At 43.5% G+C, this 14,130-nt stretch overlaps 2 protein-coding genes across 4 annotated transcripts in view; one reads left to right on the top strand and one right to left on the bottom strand.

Annotated features, from left to right (window-relative positions):
* LOC129485490 (uncharacterized) overlaps window positions 1-14,130 on the bottom strand; it is a 254,453-nt gene that overhangs the window by 83,826 nt on the left and 156,497 nt on the right. The window lies entirely within an intron of this gene.
* Window positions 1-14,130, top strand: part of ZNF777 (zinc finger protein 777) — a 30,085-nt gene that overhangs the window by 9,321 nt on the left and 6,634 nt on the right. For all 3 annotated transcript variants that reach the window (XM_055284429.2, XM_055284428.2, XM_055284430.2), the window contains exon 4: window positions 630-743. In XM_055284429.2, coding sequence (XP_055140404.1) covers window positions 630-743 — 114 coding nt within the window. The remainder of the gene's footprint in view (window positions 1-629; window positions 744-14,130) is intronic.

The raw sequence follows: 14,130 nt of genomic DNA, 5'->3' as shown, positions 1-14,130 counted from the left end.
CTTTTAGATTTTTATCAGGATTAGTTTTTTGTTTTTTTCTTTTTTTGAGATGGAGTTTCACTCTTGTTGCCCAGGCTGGAGTGCAGTGTGCGATCTCGGCTCACTGCAACCTCTGCCTCCCAGGTTCAAGTGATTCTCCTGCCTCAGCCTCCCGAGTGGCTGGGATTACAGGCGTCCGCTACCACACCTGGCTAATTTTGTGTATTTTTAGTAGAGACGGGGTTTCACCGTGTTGACCAGGCTGGTCCCGAACTCCTGACCTCAGGTGATGCATCTGCCTCAGCCTCCCAATGTGCTGGCATTGCAGGTGTGAGCCACTGCACCCGGCCAGGATTAGTTTTTTACCTTACAAAATTTCAAATATCTTCTGCCTTTGTCATGAAAACCTGGGCAGGTTTTGACCACGTCTGAGCAGCATGATCCCTCTACCCCCCGCCGCCACACACACACGCACACACACACACACCCCCACAGTGGGCTCTTGGGAAAAGGGGGGGAGGCTTGGCGGTTTTCCACTGTGGTCTCCAATCGAGGTGCTGCTCCTGGAGTCACGCGCCCACAGATGATACCTTAACAACATCCAGCGCAACCTCATCCCAGAGCATATTTTTTCCCTTTCTTCTGCCCAGACTATGCAATTTCCAAACCAGACCTCATGTCACAGATGGAGCGCGGGGAGCGGCCCACCATGCAGGAGCAGGAAGACTCTGAGGAGGGCGAAACGCCGACAGATCCCAGTGCTGGTGAGTGGCTAAGGGTGATCTGCAGCTCTGCATTCTAGATCTTTCAGTACCCAGGAAGCCCCAGCATGAGGCAGCACAATCCAAGGTAGGCCCTGCCAGGATATGTTAGCAGGAAGGAGGCCCGCAGGTGCCAGGACCTGCTTTGGAGTGCCATGATCACCAGTGGCCCAACTTGTTGATTAATGGGAATGCCGTTGGGTTCACTGTCTCAGGAATTTTTTGACATGACCAAGTGTCACCTCACTCTCTGTAGGAAATAAAGCAAGAAACTCAAAGAAAGGCAGTCCCTTGTCAAGCAGTCATTAGTGCTTAAAATTCCTGGAACTTCCGAGAAAAGGGCCACATCCCTGAGTCCTGCAGGTGGTCAGTGGAGGGATAAGGGGCAGGCATGGACTTTACCAGGAACATCCTACATGCACAGCTTCAGCAGGACAGCACGTAGGTGGAGTCAGCAGATACGCGCCCAGCGATACTGACCACAGGCCGTGTGGCTCACGTGCACACTCTGGTGTGAGGCTGCCTGTATCTGAGTACAGTTTTTCTGCTTGCTGGTGGTGGGATTTCAGTTGCTTGATCTTTTTAGAGTCTCAGTTTCCTCATCTATAAAATAGAACTGGCACTAATATCTAACCGTAGGGCCTGGCACAGTGATTGGCACATAGCAGTGGCTCAGTAAACACCAGCCACTGTTGGTGTGCCTGGAGGTCGCCCCATTCACAGCGGCTGGGTCAGTGGCTCACACACTCACACTGCAGGTGCTCTCGTGGTGCGTGGTTGCTCTCTGAAGCCCCTGCTTTGGAACTGCCCTTGGACTTGCATCACTTACCTCGATGGTTGTCAGCAGAAGCTGATCCTTGTCCTTTGTGGGCAGGTGTGGCGTGTGAACATAGCTGAGTGTTACTGGCGATCATGTCTGCTGAAAGAGGATGATCCACCTGGAGAACTCTGTTTGGGGCCAACAGCCAGGTCTTGTTAGGAACTAATGTTGTTGATTTGGGGACCTATCAACCGGCTCCAAGCAGATGTTCTAGGAACATGGAGTAATGTTGGCCCCATGTACTGAGTGGGAAGGTGACTTCCGGGAGAGACAGAACCCTGTAAAAATACAAGTGCTAGCATGTCCCAGAGAAATCCAGTGGTGTCACTTTCTATGGATTTGCCTAAAATTTAACTCGAGGGGAGGGGCTAATCCTGAGTTCCTTCTGGCAGACAGAAAAGAGGAATTTAAAAGTTGATGAGGATGAGGGATTGGTGACAGTGTGGCACATGGCAGGGTGAACTTTTGATTGAGGAAAATCAGTCTGTACCTTAAAGATTTGCGTGGCCACATCCAAAAGCAAAGGTCAAGTAGAAATAGATTCTAGGTGGAAGAAATGAGAAAGAAGTGTTGGGAGGCAGAGAATGAGAAGTCAGGAGAGATAATTTGTGGAAAAAATCCTAAAATACAGTCTGCTGTCCCAGCGGGGCCTTGCGGTTCAGGTGCTGCTCTCATAGAATTTTCTTGGAAGGGCTGGATGCAAGAGCATGGATCCCCTTTCTCTGTCTGCTTTTCCCTGCCTCATCACAGATGGCCTCCCACAGAATGGGGCCAGAATTGAAAAGCAAATAACCCAAATCCATTCGGCCCTGGGCTGGGTTTGTTCTGACACATGCACATCCACAGGAGCTTCTTCTGGAAGAAGCAGCCTCACAGAGTTCTCCTTGTGTGGCTGAAATGTGTCATTTGTTCCAGTCACCATCTCCAGGCCCTGGGAGTCTGCAGTGGGAGGAGAGGGGAGGACATAGGTACCGCTGCCCCACAGAGTGTGCTGCACACTCGCACCTCTGTGCTAAACCAAAGGCCCCAGCCTCGCCATTGCAGGCTGGTTCTGCAAAACTGCAGGTATCAGAGTCGTAGCACTCCAGTGGTAACCTGTCCATCCAAGCGCCTTCTCCTTTTGCAGAATGGCAGCAAATCCAGCCATGGGCCACACCAAAAGTATGAGACAAAGGGGGAAAAGTCCAGAAAGTTGAGACTTCTCATAATTCCAAATATACCAAACATGACAATTGTATGAATTGGCTAAGTAAATTCAATAAACTATCATTTAGTGGTTGGCTTCCCAAGGGCAAAGAGATCCAAAGATGATTCAGATGTCAACCCTCCAAATGCTCATAACAGGGGCTCCCATTCATTCACGGCCCTGGAAGGGTGGCCATGGAGGCCGGAGAAGCCAGGCACCATCTTCACCTAGCAAATTAGCAAAAAGTAAAGCAAACCAGAAGGCATGGCTGAACTCTGTGTGCTCAGACATTGCCACTCAGAGGGTTCATCATTTCAGTCTCTCGAGAAAGCAATTTGATGCTTTCTAGTCTTAAAATATATATATGTATTCTTTACTCTCTCCCTCTCTCTCTCTATATATATATAGTTTTGTTTTGTTTTTGAGATGGAGCCTCACTTTGTTGCCCAGGTTGGAGTGCAGTGGTGTGATCTCTGCTCACTGCAACCTCCCACCTCCTGGTTCAAGCAATTCTCTTGCCTCAGCCTCCTGAGTAGCTGGGATTACAGGTGTGCGCCACCACGCCCAGCTAATTTTTGTACTTTTTTTTAGTAGAGATGAGGTTTCACCATGTTGGTCAGGCCGCCCATGAACTCCTAATCTCAAGTGATCCACCTGCCTCAGCCTCCCAAAGTGTTGGGATTAAAGGCGTGAACCACTGGCTTATTTTTAAGTATATTTTAAATATTTTAAATGTTCTTACATTTGACCTAATAATTGACTTCCTGAGAGTCTAGCATGAAAAAGAATCCAAAATATAGATTAAGATGTACAAATACAAATCACAGTAAGATAGACTATTACACACTAAAATCACATTTATGAAGAGTTTTGAAACCATAAGTTTCACTCGTATATTTATTTAGTTCATCAGATCTCTTTGGTAGCAGGTACTGTGTCAAGAACTATATTAACCCTGAGGCCCTTGCCCTCAGACTTAACTCCTGTGGAGCGACTGACATTAACAACCAAAACACCCCCCACAGATGAAAGCACGGGCACCAGCTGTGACAAAGCTGAGACCCAGAGCATCCAGGACTGCGAGATACACGACAGGGAAGGTGCCCTTGAGTTTGGGAAGTCAGAAAGGCCTCTTTGAGGACGTGGAATTTCTAGTGGAAACCTGAAGTAGGGTTCTGGTTGCTCCGTAGAGAACTCACTGGAGGAGGATGGTCTGGAAACTAGGAGACTACTTGGAGGTTCTTTCTGTCTTCCAGGTAGGAAACCTTGGCATCGCCCTGAGAGAGAAGTGGCTGTTGTCAAGGTATATTCTGGCAGTGGACTAGGAAGGACTTAGGGATTGGTGGGTGTTGAATAGGAGGGCTGGGGAGGGGCTAAGGATGGCCCCCAGGCCCCTGGCTTAAGTAAGAGTAGAGGGAGGGTAATGTAAGGTTCAGATTTGGAGAAACACTGAGAACTCCGTTTTGAACACATTAGGTTTGAGATCCCTGTGAGACATCAAAGAGCAGGTGTTGAGAAAGCAGCTGAATAAAGGAGTCTGGAGTTGAGAACAGAGGTCTGAGCTAGAGACATCTGGCCTTGGCACATTTGGACATTTGGGTGTCGGCAGCAGAGATAGATTAGGTTGCTCAGTCTGTAGAGGGGGAAGAGAGGAGAACACAAGCCATGCCCTGCAGAACCCTGGCTTTTGGGGCAGATTCGGGGATTTGGAATATGTCGTTCATGATGGGGCCCAGATGTTAGTATTTTTTAGCTTCCAAGGTGATTTTCATCAGTAGCCAGGGTTGAAAACCACTGTTGTAGGATTTGGAAAAAGAAGGAGGAGCCAGAGGAATCAAAGGAAACAGAAAGAGTGGCCAGAAAGTTAGCAGGAAAATTAGGATAGTGCCTTCTTGGGTATTTCTAGAGAAGAATGTTTCCAGAAAGAGAGAGTATGCCCAACAGTGTTGTATTCTGCTGTGTGGTTTAGGAACAGGAAGACTAAAAAGTGTCCATTGGATTGCAAGCTAAAAATCATCAGTGACCTTAGGAAGACAAACGGTACCTTAGTGGAGGTGGCAGCCTGATAGTCAGTGGGTGAGGAGCGTGTGGGAGGCGAGGAAGTAGAGATGGCAGGTGCTGACAGTCATTTCAAGAAGTGTAGCTGTGGGGGAGTGGAAATATGGGACAGTTGAGGGGATTCTTGTTTGCCTAAGATGGGGATCGCTAAAGCCTGTTTGAAATGTTGATGGGAATGATCCAATTGATAGGAGGATTAAGGATGTAGAAGTGGGAAATGTAACTATAGTGAGGTCAATGATGTAAGCAAAAGTAGATTAAAAAAAACTGGATGGAAACATACCAAAGCCATATTTCTCTATGTTTTTAAAAATGCTCTGATGTGAGCATATATTACTTCTTATTCAGTAAAAATATATGTTTTAAAACAGTACACAATGAAAGATTGAGTTGAGCAGGGCAGATTGAACATGTATTTATTCCCACCTTCCCAAATCCTTTTTTTTTTTTTTTTTTTTTGAGATGGAATTTCGCTCTTGTTGCCCAGGCCGGAGTGCAATGGCGCGATCTTGGCTCACTGCAACCTCCGCCTCCAGGATACAAGTGATTCTCCCGCCTCAGCCTCCCCAGTAGCTGGGATTTCAGGCATGTGCCACCACACCTGGCTAATTTTGGATTTTAGTAGAGATGGGGTTTATCCATGTTGGTCAGGCTGGTCTCGAACTCCCGACCTCAGGTAATCTGCCCGCCTCGGCCTCCCAAAGTGCTGGGATTACAGGCCACTACGCCTGGCCTCCCAAATCCTTCTAAAACAAGAGTGAAGAAACTTTTAAAAAGAAAGGAGAAATAGCAATGAAGTTTTTCAGCCCTGAAGCAGGTGGACAGATGTGGTGAGCTGAATCTGAAATTGGTACTGGGGAAAACTGAGAAGAAACCTAATTTGCACCCTCACACCTGCTTGGGGCTCAAGAGTTAATAGTACCAGAGACTCTAGGGATCCCTGGAAATAGGAACGAAGTGAGGCTAAACACAGACAGCTGGCTGAACATCTTTTAAAGAGACCGCTTAACGCTCCCCTCAGCTCCCATTGCCTCCCTTAGTCCCTACTGCAGGCATCTGCCTCTGCCTAGCCCTGATATGTGACAGCCTTATTCTCTGGAGAGGGTGCAAAGGAGGCTCTCTGGACATGGGCACCAGGCTCAGTTGAGGGTGGGGCACCATATTGAAAACAGGGGAAGAAGGAGACTTGACGTGCAGATATTGAGATCTCCATCCTTCTTCCCTAGCTCGACTCCCAAAATGTTGCCAACACCCAGAATTAAGTCCATTGGGCAGGATATTGGAAGAGCCTTATCTGGAGACTTTTGGGACCAGCCCAAGAGGTTTCTGAGTAAAATGACTTGGCCAAAGCACCCTATGGGCCAAACAGAGTCCCATAGTTAGCAAGCCCCACCCAAATGCACTCAGCTCCCTGTTCTCTTGAGTGTCCCCTTTTAAGTCTCCATGGACAACCAAGAACGAGAAGACATTTGGGAAAAGTCTGTAGTGTACAGAGAAAAGTAAAGAAATCAGAAAAAATACATTTAGAGGAACAGAGACCATGCAGAGAGGAAAAAATGTATATATGAATACTTACATGTAAAATCCTTAAAATGAAATAAGTGAATGCCTTCATGACACAAAAGTGTAATGCTTGTTTTTTTAAAAAAAGAATAGAAAGGAACTCCTGGAAATAAAAAATGTAATAGTACAAATTAGAGACTCAGGAGCAGTGTTGGAGGATAAGCACACATCCCAGAAAATAAAGCTAAAAGAAAAGAAAATAGGGAAAAAAAATAAAAATAAAGGATGGAAGGGAATAGGGAAAGAATAAGAAAACTGAAGGATGGAAGCCAACGTCCAGATAATAGGAATATCCAGAAAAACAGAGTAGCAGAAACAGGTGGGAATTATCAACAAAATAATTCAAGAATAAGTCCCGCCAATTAAAGCCATAATTTTCTAGATTGAAAGAGCCAGCTGCCCAGAGCACTGGAAGAAAATAGACCTACACTTTCAGCACGGAATTTCAGAGCAACTGAGAACAAAGGAAATCCTGCGAGCTTCCAGGGAAGAGAAACAGAGTCATGTGAAGAAACAAGAATTAGAATGGCCTCAGACATTTGTAACCACATTGGGAGCTAGAAGACAGTAGAGCAGTGCCTTTCAAATTCCAAAGGAAAATATTTTCCAACTTATAATTCAATATCTAGCCAGACTGTTTCGATTAAATATGAGTGAAACTGAGACATTTTGAGATATTCAAGTCTCCACAAATCCTTTATCAAACTGGGGCAGGCGCTTTGCCAAAATGAGGAAGTAAACCAAGGAGGAGGCATTACAAACCCCAACTTGAGAGAGAGGTGGAGGCACTCCAGGCGCCCGGCACAGGGGCATTCCGAGAGGTCAGCAGTGCACCTAGAGGCAGCCAGTCGAGTGGGGCACCTCCACAGGTCTCAGAAATTTGTCTCCAAGTAGATGAAATGGATACATACCCAATATATTTGCATGTTTGGAGAGGAGAGTTACACAGCAAGGTAAGGTTGGGGGAGTTTGGGGCTGAGTTCATGACAGTTAGTCATAAGCTGGGCAAAAGAAGAAAGTGTCAGATCTAGGGAAAGCAAGAAGGTTTACAGGCATAGGAAGCACTCACTGAGTACTACAGAGTTTAGTTATAAATAACATTGATATAATCTAGCGAGGTAAACACCCAATATTGATCCAACTAAAATTTCAACAAAACTGTATTGGCAGGATCAGTTCGGAGGAGATGATTCTGACCTTCATCCTTTGGAAGTCGATGGATGATGCTTAAAATTGAAAACTCAAAGAGTAGCAATATAAGCGTGTTACTTAGAGTTATGGAGGTAAATGACCAAAGAGTCAGCTGGAATCATTGAAGTGATTGCCTCGGGGAGCAGGAAATGGGGGCACAGGAGTGGAAAAGAACTTTTTAAAAAATAAGTTTTGGGTTGGGTGTGGTGGCTCACGCCTCTAATCCCAACAGTTTGGGAGGCCAAGGCAGGTGGATCACTTGAGGTCAGGAGTTTGAGACTAGCCTGGCCAACATGGTAAAACCCCATCTCTACTAAAAGTACAAAAAATATGTATATATAGCTGGGCGTGGTGGCCCATGCCTGTAATCCCAGCTACTCAGGAGGCTAAGGCAGGAGAATCACTTGAACCCGAGGGGTGGAAGATGCAGCCCTGTCTCAAAAAAAAGAAGTTTTGAAGAACTGTTCAACTATGTTCAACTAGCCTATGTGCATGTATAACTTAAAAACTATTTTTTTAATTAAAAAAACCTAACAAAGTATAGCCATGCGAAGATTGGAAAGTCAGTGTCAACCAATATTTATTTACTTTGAGCTGGTAGAGAGAGTTAATGTGGCAATACTGGTTTTTAATTTCACAAAGTGCAGAGAGAGTGAAAGTCCCCCATAGTTTTCTCTCAAGAGTCAGCAGTTTATTCGTTCCAATTTTATGTGCATGTGATTACATACACATAGCCTTAATTATATAAGTAATACACATACACATTATCATTGTAAAAAATTCAGACAATATAGAAGTATTGGCAAGTTTCTTTTTTCAATACTATATCATTGACATTTTTACATGTCAGAATATGTAAATTTGTCGTGTTCTTTTTCATAGCTGACAGTAGTAGTCTGTGTATTGATTTAATAATTTATTTAAATACGTTCCCATTGATGTGCATTTAGGGTGTTCACAAGTTTCAGTGCTTCAGTAAAGATTATTATAAATAGATCTTCATGCACTTGTCTGGAATTTATTTAGAAATGGATTTTCTGGGTCAAAGGATACACCCACTTAAAAATTTAATAGATCCTGGCAAATCCCTTCAAATCACTTGTGCCAGTTTTACATGCCTTCACCCTTCTAAGCATGAGAATGTTTGTTTCTACACACTCTTACCAGTAATAGGTATTATTTATCTTTTTCTCATTTGCCAAAGTAATAAGTAGAAAAAACACAATATGTGGATGTTTTTATTTGACTTTCTATAAGGGTGATGTTGAGCATATTTTCATACCTTTATTGATTACTAGTACGTCTTACTACTCTGTGAATAATCTTTGTTGTTGTTCTTTTGGATTACTCGTCTTTTTATTATTGATTTGTAAAAAGCTTTTAAAATATTAAGGTTATTAGCTCTTGTCTGACAGTATGTATGTGAATACTTTTCCCAGTTTGTGGTTTACTGTTTTTTGTTTTTTGTTTTTTTTTTTTTTAGACAGAGTCTCACTCTGTTGCTCAGGCTGGAGTGCAGTGGCGCTATCTCAGCTCACTGCACCCTCCACCTCCCGAGTTCAGGCTATTCTCCTGCCTCAGCCTCCCGAGTAGCTGGGGTTACAGGCGCCCACCACCATGCACAGCTAATTTTTTTGTATTTTTAGTAGAGACAGAGTTTCACCATTTTGGCCAGGCTGGTTTCAAACTCCTGACCTCCAGTGATCCACCTACCTTGGCCTCCCAAAGTGCTAGGATTACAGGCATGAGCCACCATGCCTGGCCTGTGGTTTACTTTTATATTTTGTGTGTGTGTATGATAGCAGTTTTTAACTTTTATGTATTCAAATTTATCCGTCTTTTTTTTTTTTTTGAGACAGAGTCTCACTTTGTCGCCCAAGCTGGAGTGCAGTGGTGCAATCTCGGCTCACTGCAACCTCCGCCTCCCAGGTTCAAGCGATTCTCCTGCCTCAGCCTCCCGAGTAGCTGGGATCACAGGCCCCTGCCACTACGCCCAGCTAATTTTTGTATTTTTTAGTAGAGACGAGGTTTCACCATGATGGCCAGGCTGGTCTCGAACTCCTGACGTTAGGAGTTTGTCCTGACATCACCCGCCTCAGCCTCCCAGTCTGGGTTTCATATCAAATGTAGAAATATTTACTCAAGCTATTTTATTTAGTAAACACTATGATCACAGATCTTAGGTCTGTGAGCATCTCAAAAAAACCTATAAAAATATTTGAAACACAAAATAAAATTTTTTTTTGCCCTAGAAAACAAAAAGAAAATTGCTAAGTAATTAAATGCTTATTTTAACTAAATGTCTAAAACTATAGCATTATATCAGTTTCAGTAACTAATAAATTCAGTCTTCACAAATGTTTAATACATTTGAAAACAATTTATAGGATTTTCCCCACCTCACATGAGTTCTTATGAACACGAATTATTACAAAGATTAAAAACCAATCACAGATTAAATAAGTTTCTTATAGCCAAATGATGGCAACAGCAAGCTACAAGAATCCTTTCAAAACAATTTATAGCAAAATTTATAGTTGATAAGAGTTGGGCATGTTTAATATGTTTGGCACGAATAACCAAACATCCTCCAGAAGGAATATCTGAAGTCCCATAGGGTTACAAATAGCCTGTTCCTCAGCTTAAAGTTGTAAAACTTAGGTATGAATTTCTTATTTATACATAAATTTTTTTGTTCATCAGGAATCTGATGTGAAATATGTGAAGTAGCTTTTTTCCCTTTCTAGTCAGGAAGCCAGTTGTCTCCATTCCTTTTAAACTTTTCCCCACTGGATTGAAATGTTACCTTTTTCATAAACTATATTCCCACAATGTATGTGTCTTCAATTAATTTTTTAAATGGGAGAACAAATTCCTGCTTATAAATAAATGCAGCTTGGTTGTCAATACTCTTTGAAAAGTTGTTCGGGGTGGGGAGACGTTTTTGGTGGGAAACACTGGCGTTCCCTGCTATCTAGCAAGTGGAGGGGAGATGAAAGTGTGTACATACTGCCTGTTTTGGGGGAGAAAGAGTACGTGCCACAAAGAGGAGCAGGCAAATGCCTGGAGCGCAGGGAGGAGCACAGCTACGTCCAGCTGAGAGCACTGAAGAGGCTTGATGGAGTGGTGGACACTCGAGTTGGGTCTTGAAGTAGGGCCAGGTGTTGAAGGCACTAATCTTCAAGGTGAGGTACCCATGCTCTTGAGGGGACAAGGGTACTCCCCAAGAGGGACATAATACAAGTGGCTTTGAGGGCACAATTTCCAGTTCTTAGTCCATCTCTTCTTGTCCAACTGATCAGCCAAAAGCACACAATGCACGTGGTCCCTGAAATGTGGCTTCTCGTCTACATCTCCCATTAGTTTAAAAAAAAAAAAAAAAAAAAAAAAAAAAACGGTCTGCTGGGCATGGTGGCTGACACCTGTAATCATAGCTCTGTGGGAAGCCGAGGTGGGAAGATCACTTGAGTCCAGGTGTTTGAGACCAACCTGGGCAACATAGGGAGAACTCATCTCTACAAAAACTTTAAAAATTAGCTGGGCATGGTAGCAGATGCCTGTAGTCCCAGCTACTCTAGAGGCTGAGGTGGCAGGTAGTTTGAGCCAGGAGATTGAGGCTGCAGTGAGGCATGATCTCACCACTGCACTCCAGCCTAGGCAACAGAGCAAGCCCTCATCTCTTAAAAAACAAAACAAAATAGTCACTTCCCGCCCATCTCCATCTTACTATAAAGCATTTCTCAGAGGCATAAAGCCCCCAGGTCACCAAACAGAGAGAACATTCAGAATTTTGAGATACATGTCCTGCAGCGCGTCACTCTGGGGCCTGGATGGCAAGTTCTCTTGCAGCTTAGGTTGTTTGCAGTATTTTACCTTTAACAAAATTGAAAGAGAACCTAATCATATTGTGAGCTGATAGGTCATTAGAAACAGTTTTTGATGATAATGTTGACCATGTGATCTTCGTGGCATATAATTCAGAAGTTCAGAATTGAGTGACAGTTCCATAACAAAGCTTCTTCCAGCCCATCTACATATTTATGTAAATGAGGTTTCCCAATGTAAATGAGGTTTCATTTATAAAAATGAAAAAGACTAAAATTGATTCTGAACTGTACATTCTACAATAAGAATATTGATTTCTAGATAAGTAAACTAATTGGAAAAAATTTCTATTCATCCTTATAAGAGATACATTTCCCAAAGTTTCTTTATTTTCTATCTTGGATAATTATTTATCGTTCTATAGTGATAATCACTAAGGATAACTTAAGCCAGGAAAAAAAATGAACACTTAGAGACCTGTGGTTATTAGAAATGAAAGCAAAATTAAATTTTCAACTTACATACACATTTTTGTGGCAGAGTGGTAGATGAAGTGATCAGTAAAAGTCTTCTAAGCATATAAATATGTTCTATTAGGATAAAATTCTGTGGGCAAAGTGGGAATCGAAATAGAAGTTCAGGGTGAAAAGGAATGATATAAAAATTCTAGCTATCAAAGAAGAATTTGTTCATGTATTTTTAAGTGAATAATGGTGGGTTTAAAATTGCTGGGGTTCTTAGATTCCATTGGCGACATTAAAGGGTGATGGAAGAGTTTATTTCAAAGTATCAATATTTACAGTACTCCAGAAATTACATCTTTTGCAGTTACTGATGCATTTTATATATTTATTCAAAAAGGTGCAAAGGAGTACGTAGTTTTAAAAATTATTTTAAGGTGTAAGCAAGCAAAATATTTTAAGTAGTTTGTGAAGTCAGGGAAGAAGTTTTCCTGATGCTAGAGTCGTGGTCATGTTTGTGGAGGGATCATAACGATTTAGCGCAGAGACAAGGATTGAAGACAGAGGAGAAAAGGCACACAACTAATGGAGCAAAACTCCAGGGAGAAAGAAATGGGCAGGGCTAAGGAAACAAGCAGAGGAGTTCAGTGACAGGAGGAGGGAAGAGAGACATTACTTTCCCTGAGACTGGAGAGAAAAGGGAGGTAAAGATGGTGACTTTGAGCCAGTGTAGGAAGTAGGGGATGGAGGTATGGATGACTTTTTCTTTTCCTTTTAATAGAGAATAGGACACAGACATCTTTGGAGAGAGTGGGAGAGTCCCACAGTTCTGAGGGAATCAAAGGTCTTCATTTAAGGCTGTGGCGGGGGGTGGGTAAACGAGAGAACATTAGAGCTGCTTTATATTCCATCCACTTCCAAACCAGTTGAGTTGGTGAATCAGAGAGGCATTAAAGGAGTGCCGCGCATCCGAAGGAATCCAGCTTAGGTCATCTAGCACCCATTTTCAGCCCGATGAGTTTGTCTGATTTCTTAGTAAGGGAATGAATGGATTTGGCAGAGGAGCATGAGGAGCCTCAGGAGGGCAGGACTGAGGCTGCTTGGTTCATTTATCTCCTGGTTTCTTTTCTCTTTTTCTCACAGCACTTGTCACCTTCTAACATACAATGTAATTTATTTATTGTGTCTACCACCTTATGTAAGGTCTATGTTTTTTTCACTGGATATATCAAAAGCCGTTAGACCACATGACATGTAGTTGGTGCTCAGTAAGTGTCTGCTAATAAACATTCAATGAATGAATGAATATGTTTGTACATGACATATTCTATCGTTACTGCAGTAAACATTTGTTCACCATAGCAAAACTCTGGGAACAAAAAGTGAATGTTCTTCTATTAGGGAAAGAATGAATAAGCTACGGTATTATCCTGACCATGGAATATATACAGCATTTTTAACAATGTATTAGCACTGTAGAAATTGATTTGAAGCCAGGTGTGGTGGCTCATGCCTGTAATTCCAGCACTTTGGGAGGCTGAGGTGGGCAGATCACTTGAGCCCAGGAGTTCGAGACCAGCCTGGCCAACATAGTGAAACCCCATCGCTACTAAAAATACAAAAATTTCGTGCCTGTAATCCCAGCACTTTGGGAGGCCGAGGCGGGCAGATCATGAGGTCAGGAGATCAAGACCAGCCTGGCTAACATGGTGAAACCCCATCTCTACTAAAAAATACAAAAAATTAGCCAGGCGTGGTGGAGTGTGCCTGTAATCCCAGCTACTCGGGAGGCTGAGGCAGGAGAATGGTGTGAACCCTGGAGGTGGAGCTTGCAGTGAGCCACGATTGCGCCACTGCACTCCAGCCTGAGCGACAGAGCAAGACTCCGTCTGAAAAAAAAAAAAAAAAAATTAGCTGGGTGTGGTAGCGCATGCCTGTAATCCCAGCTACCTGGGAGGCTGAGGCACAAGAATCACTTGAACCTGGGAGGTAGAGGTTACAGTGAGCTGATATCATGCCACTGCACTTCAGCCTGGGCAACAGAGGGAGACTCTGTCTCAAGAAAAAAAAAAAAAAGGCAGGTGAGGAGACTCACGCCTGTAATCCCAGCACTTTGGGAGGCCGAGGCGGGCAGATCATGAGGTCAGGAGTTCCAGACCAGCCTGACCAACATGGTGAAACTCTGTCTCTACTAAAAATGCAAAAAATAGACGGGCATGGTGGCAGGTGCCTGTAATCCCAGCTACTCGGGAGGCTGAGGCAGGAGAATTGCTTGAAGCCAGGAGG

This window comes from Symphalangus syndactylus, chromosome 6, assembly GCF_028878055.3.
Source record: "Symphalangus syndactylus isolate Jambi chromosome 6, NHGRI_mSymSyn1-v2.1_pri, whole genome shotgun sequence".
NCBI lineage: Eukaryota > Metazoa > Chordata > Mammalia > Primates > Hylobatidae > Symphalangus > Symphalangus syndactylus.
The sequence above is the reverse complement of the archived record's forward strand: the minus strand, read 5'-3'. Positions and strand labels throughout refer to the sequence as shown.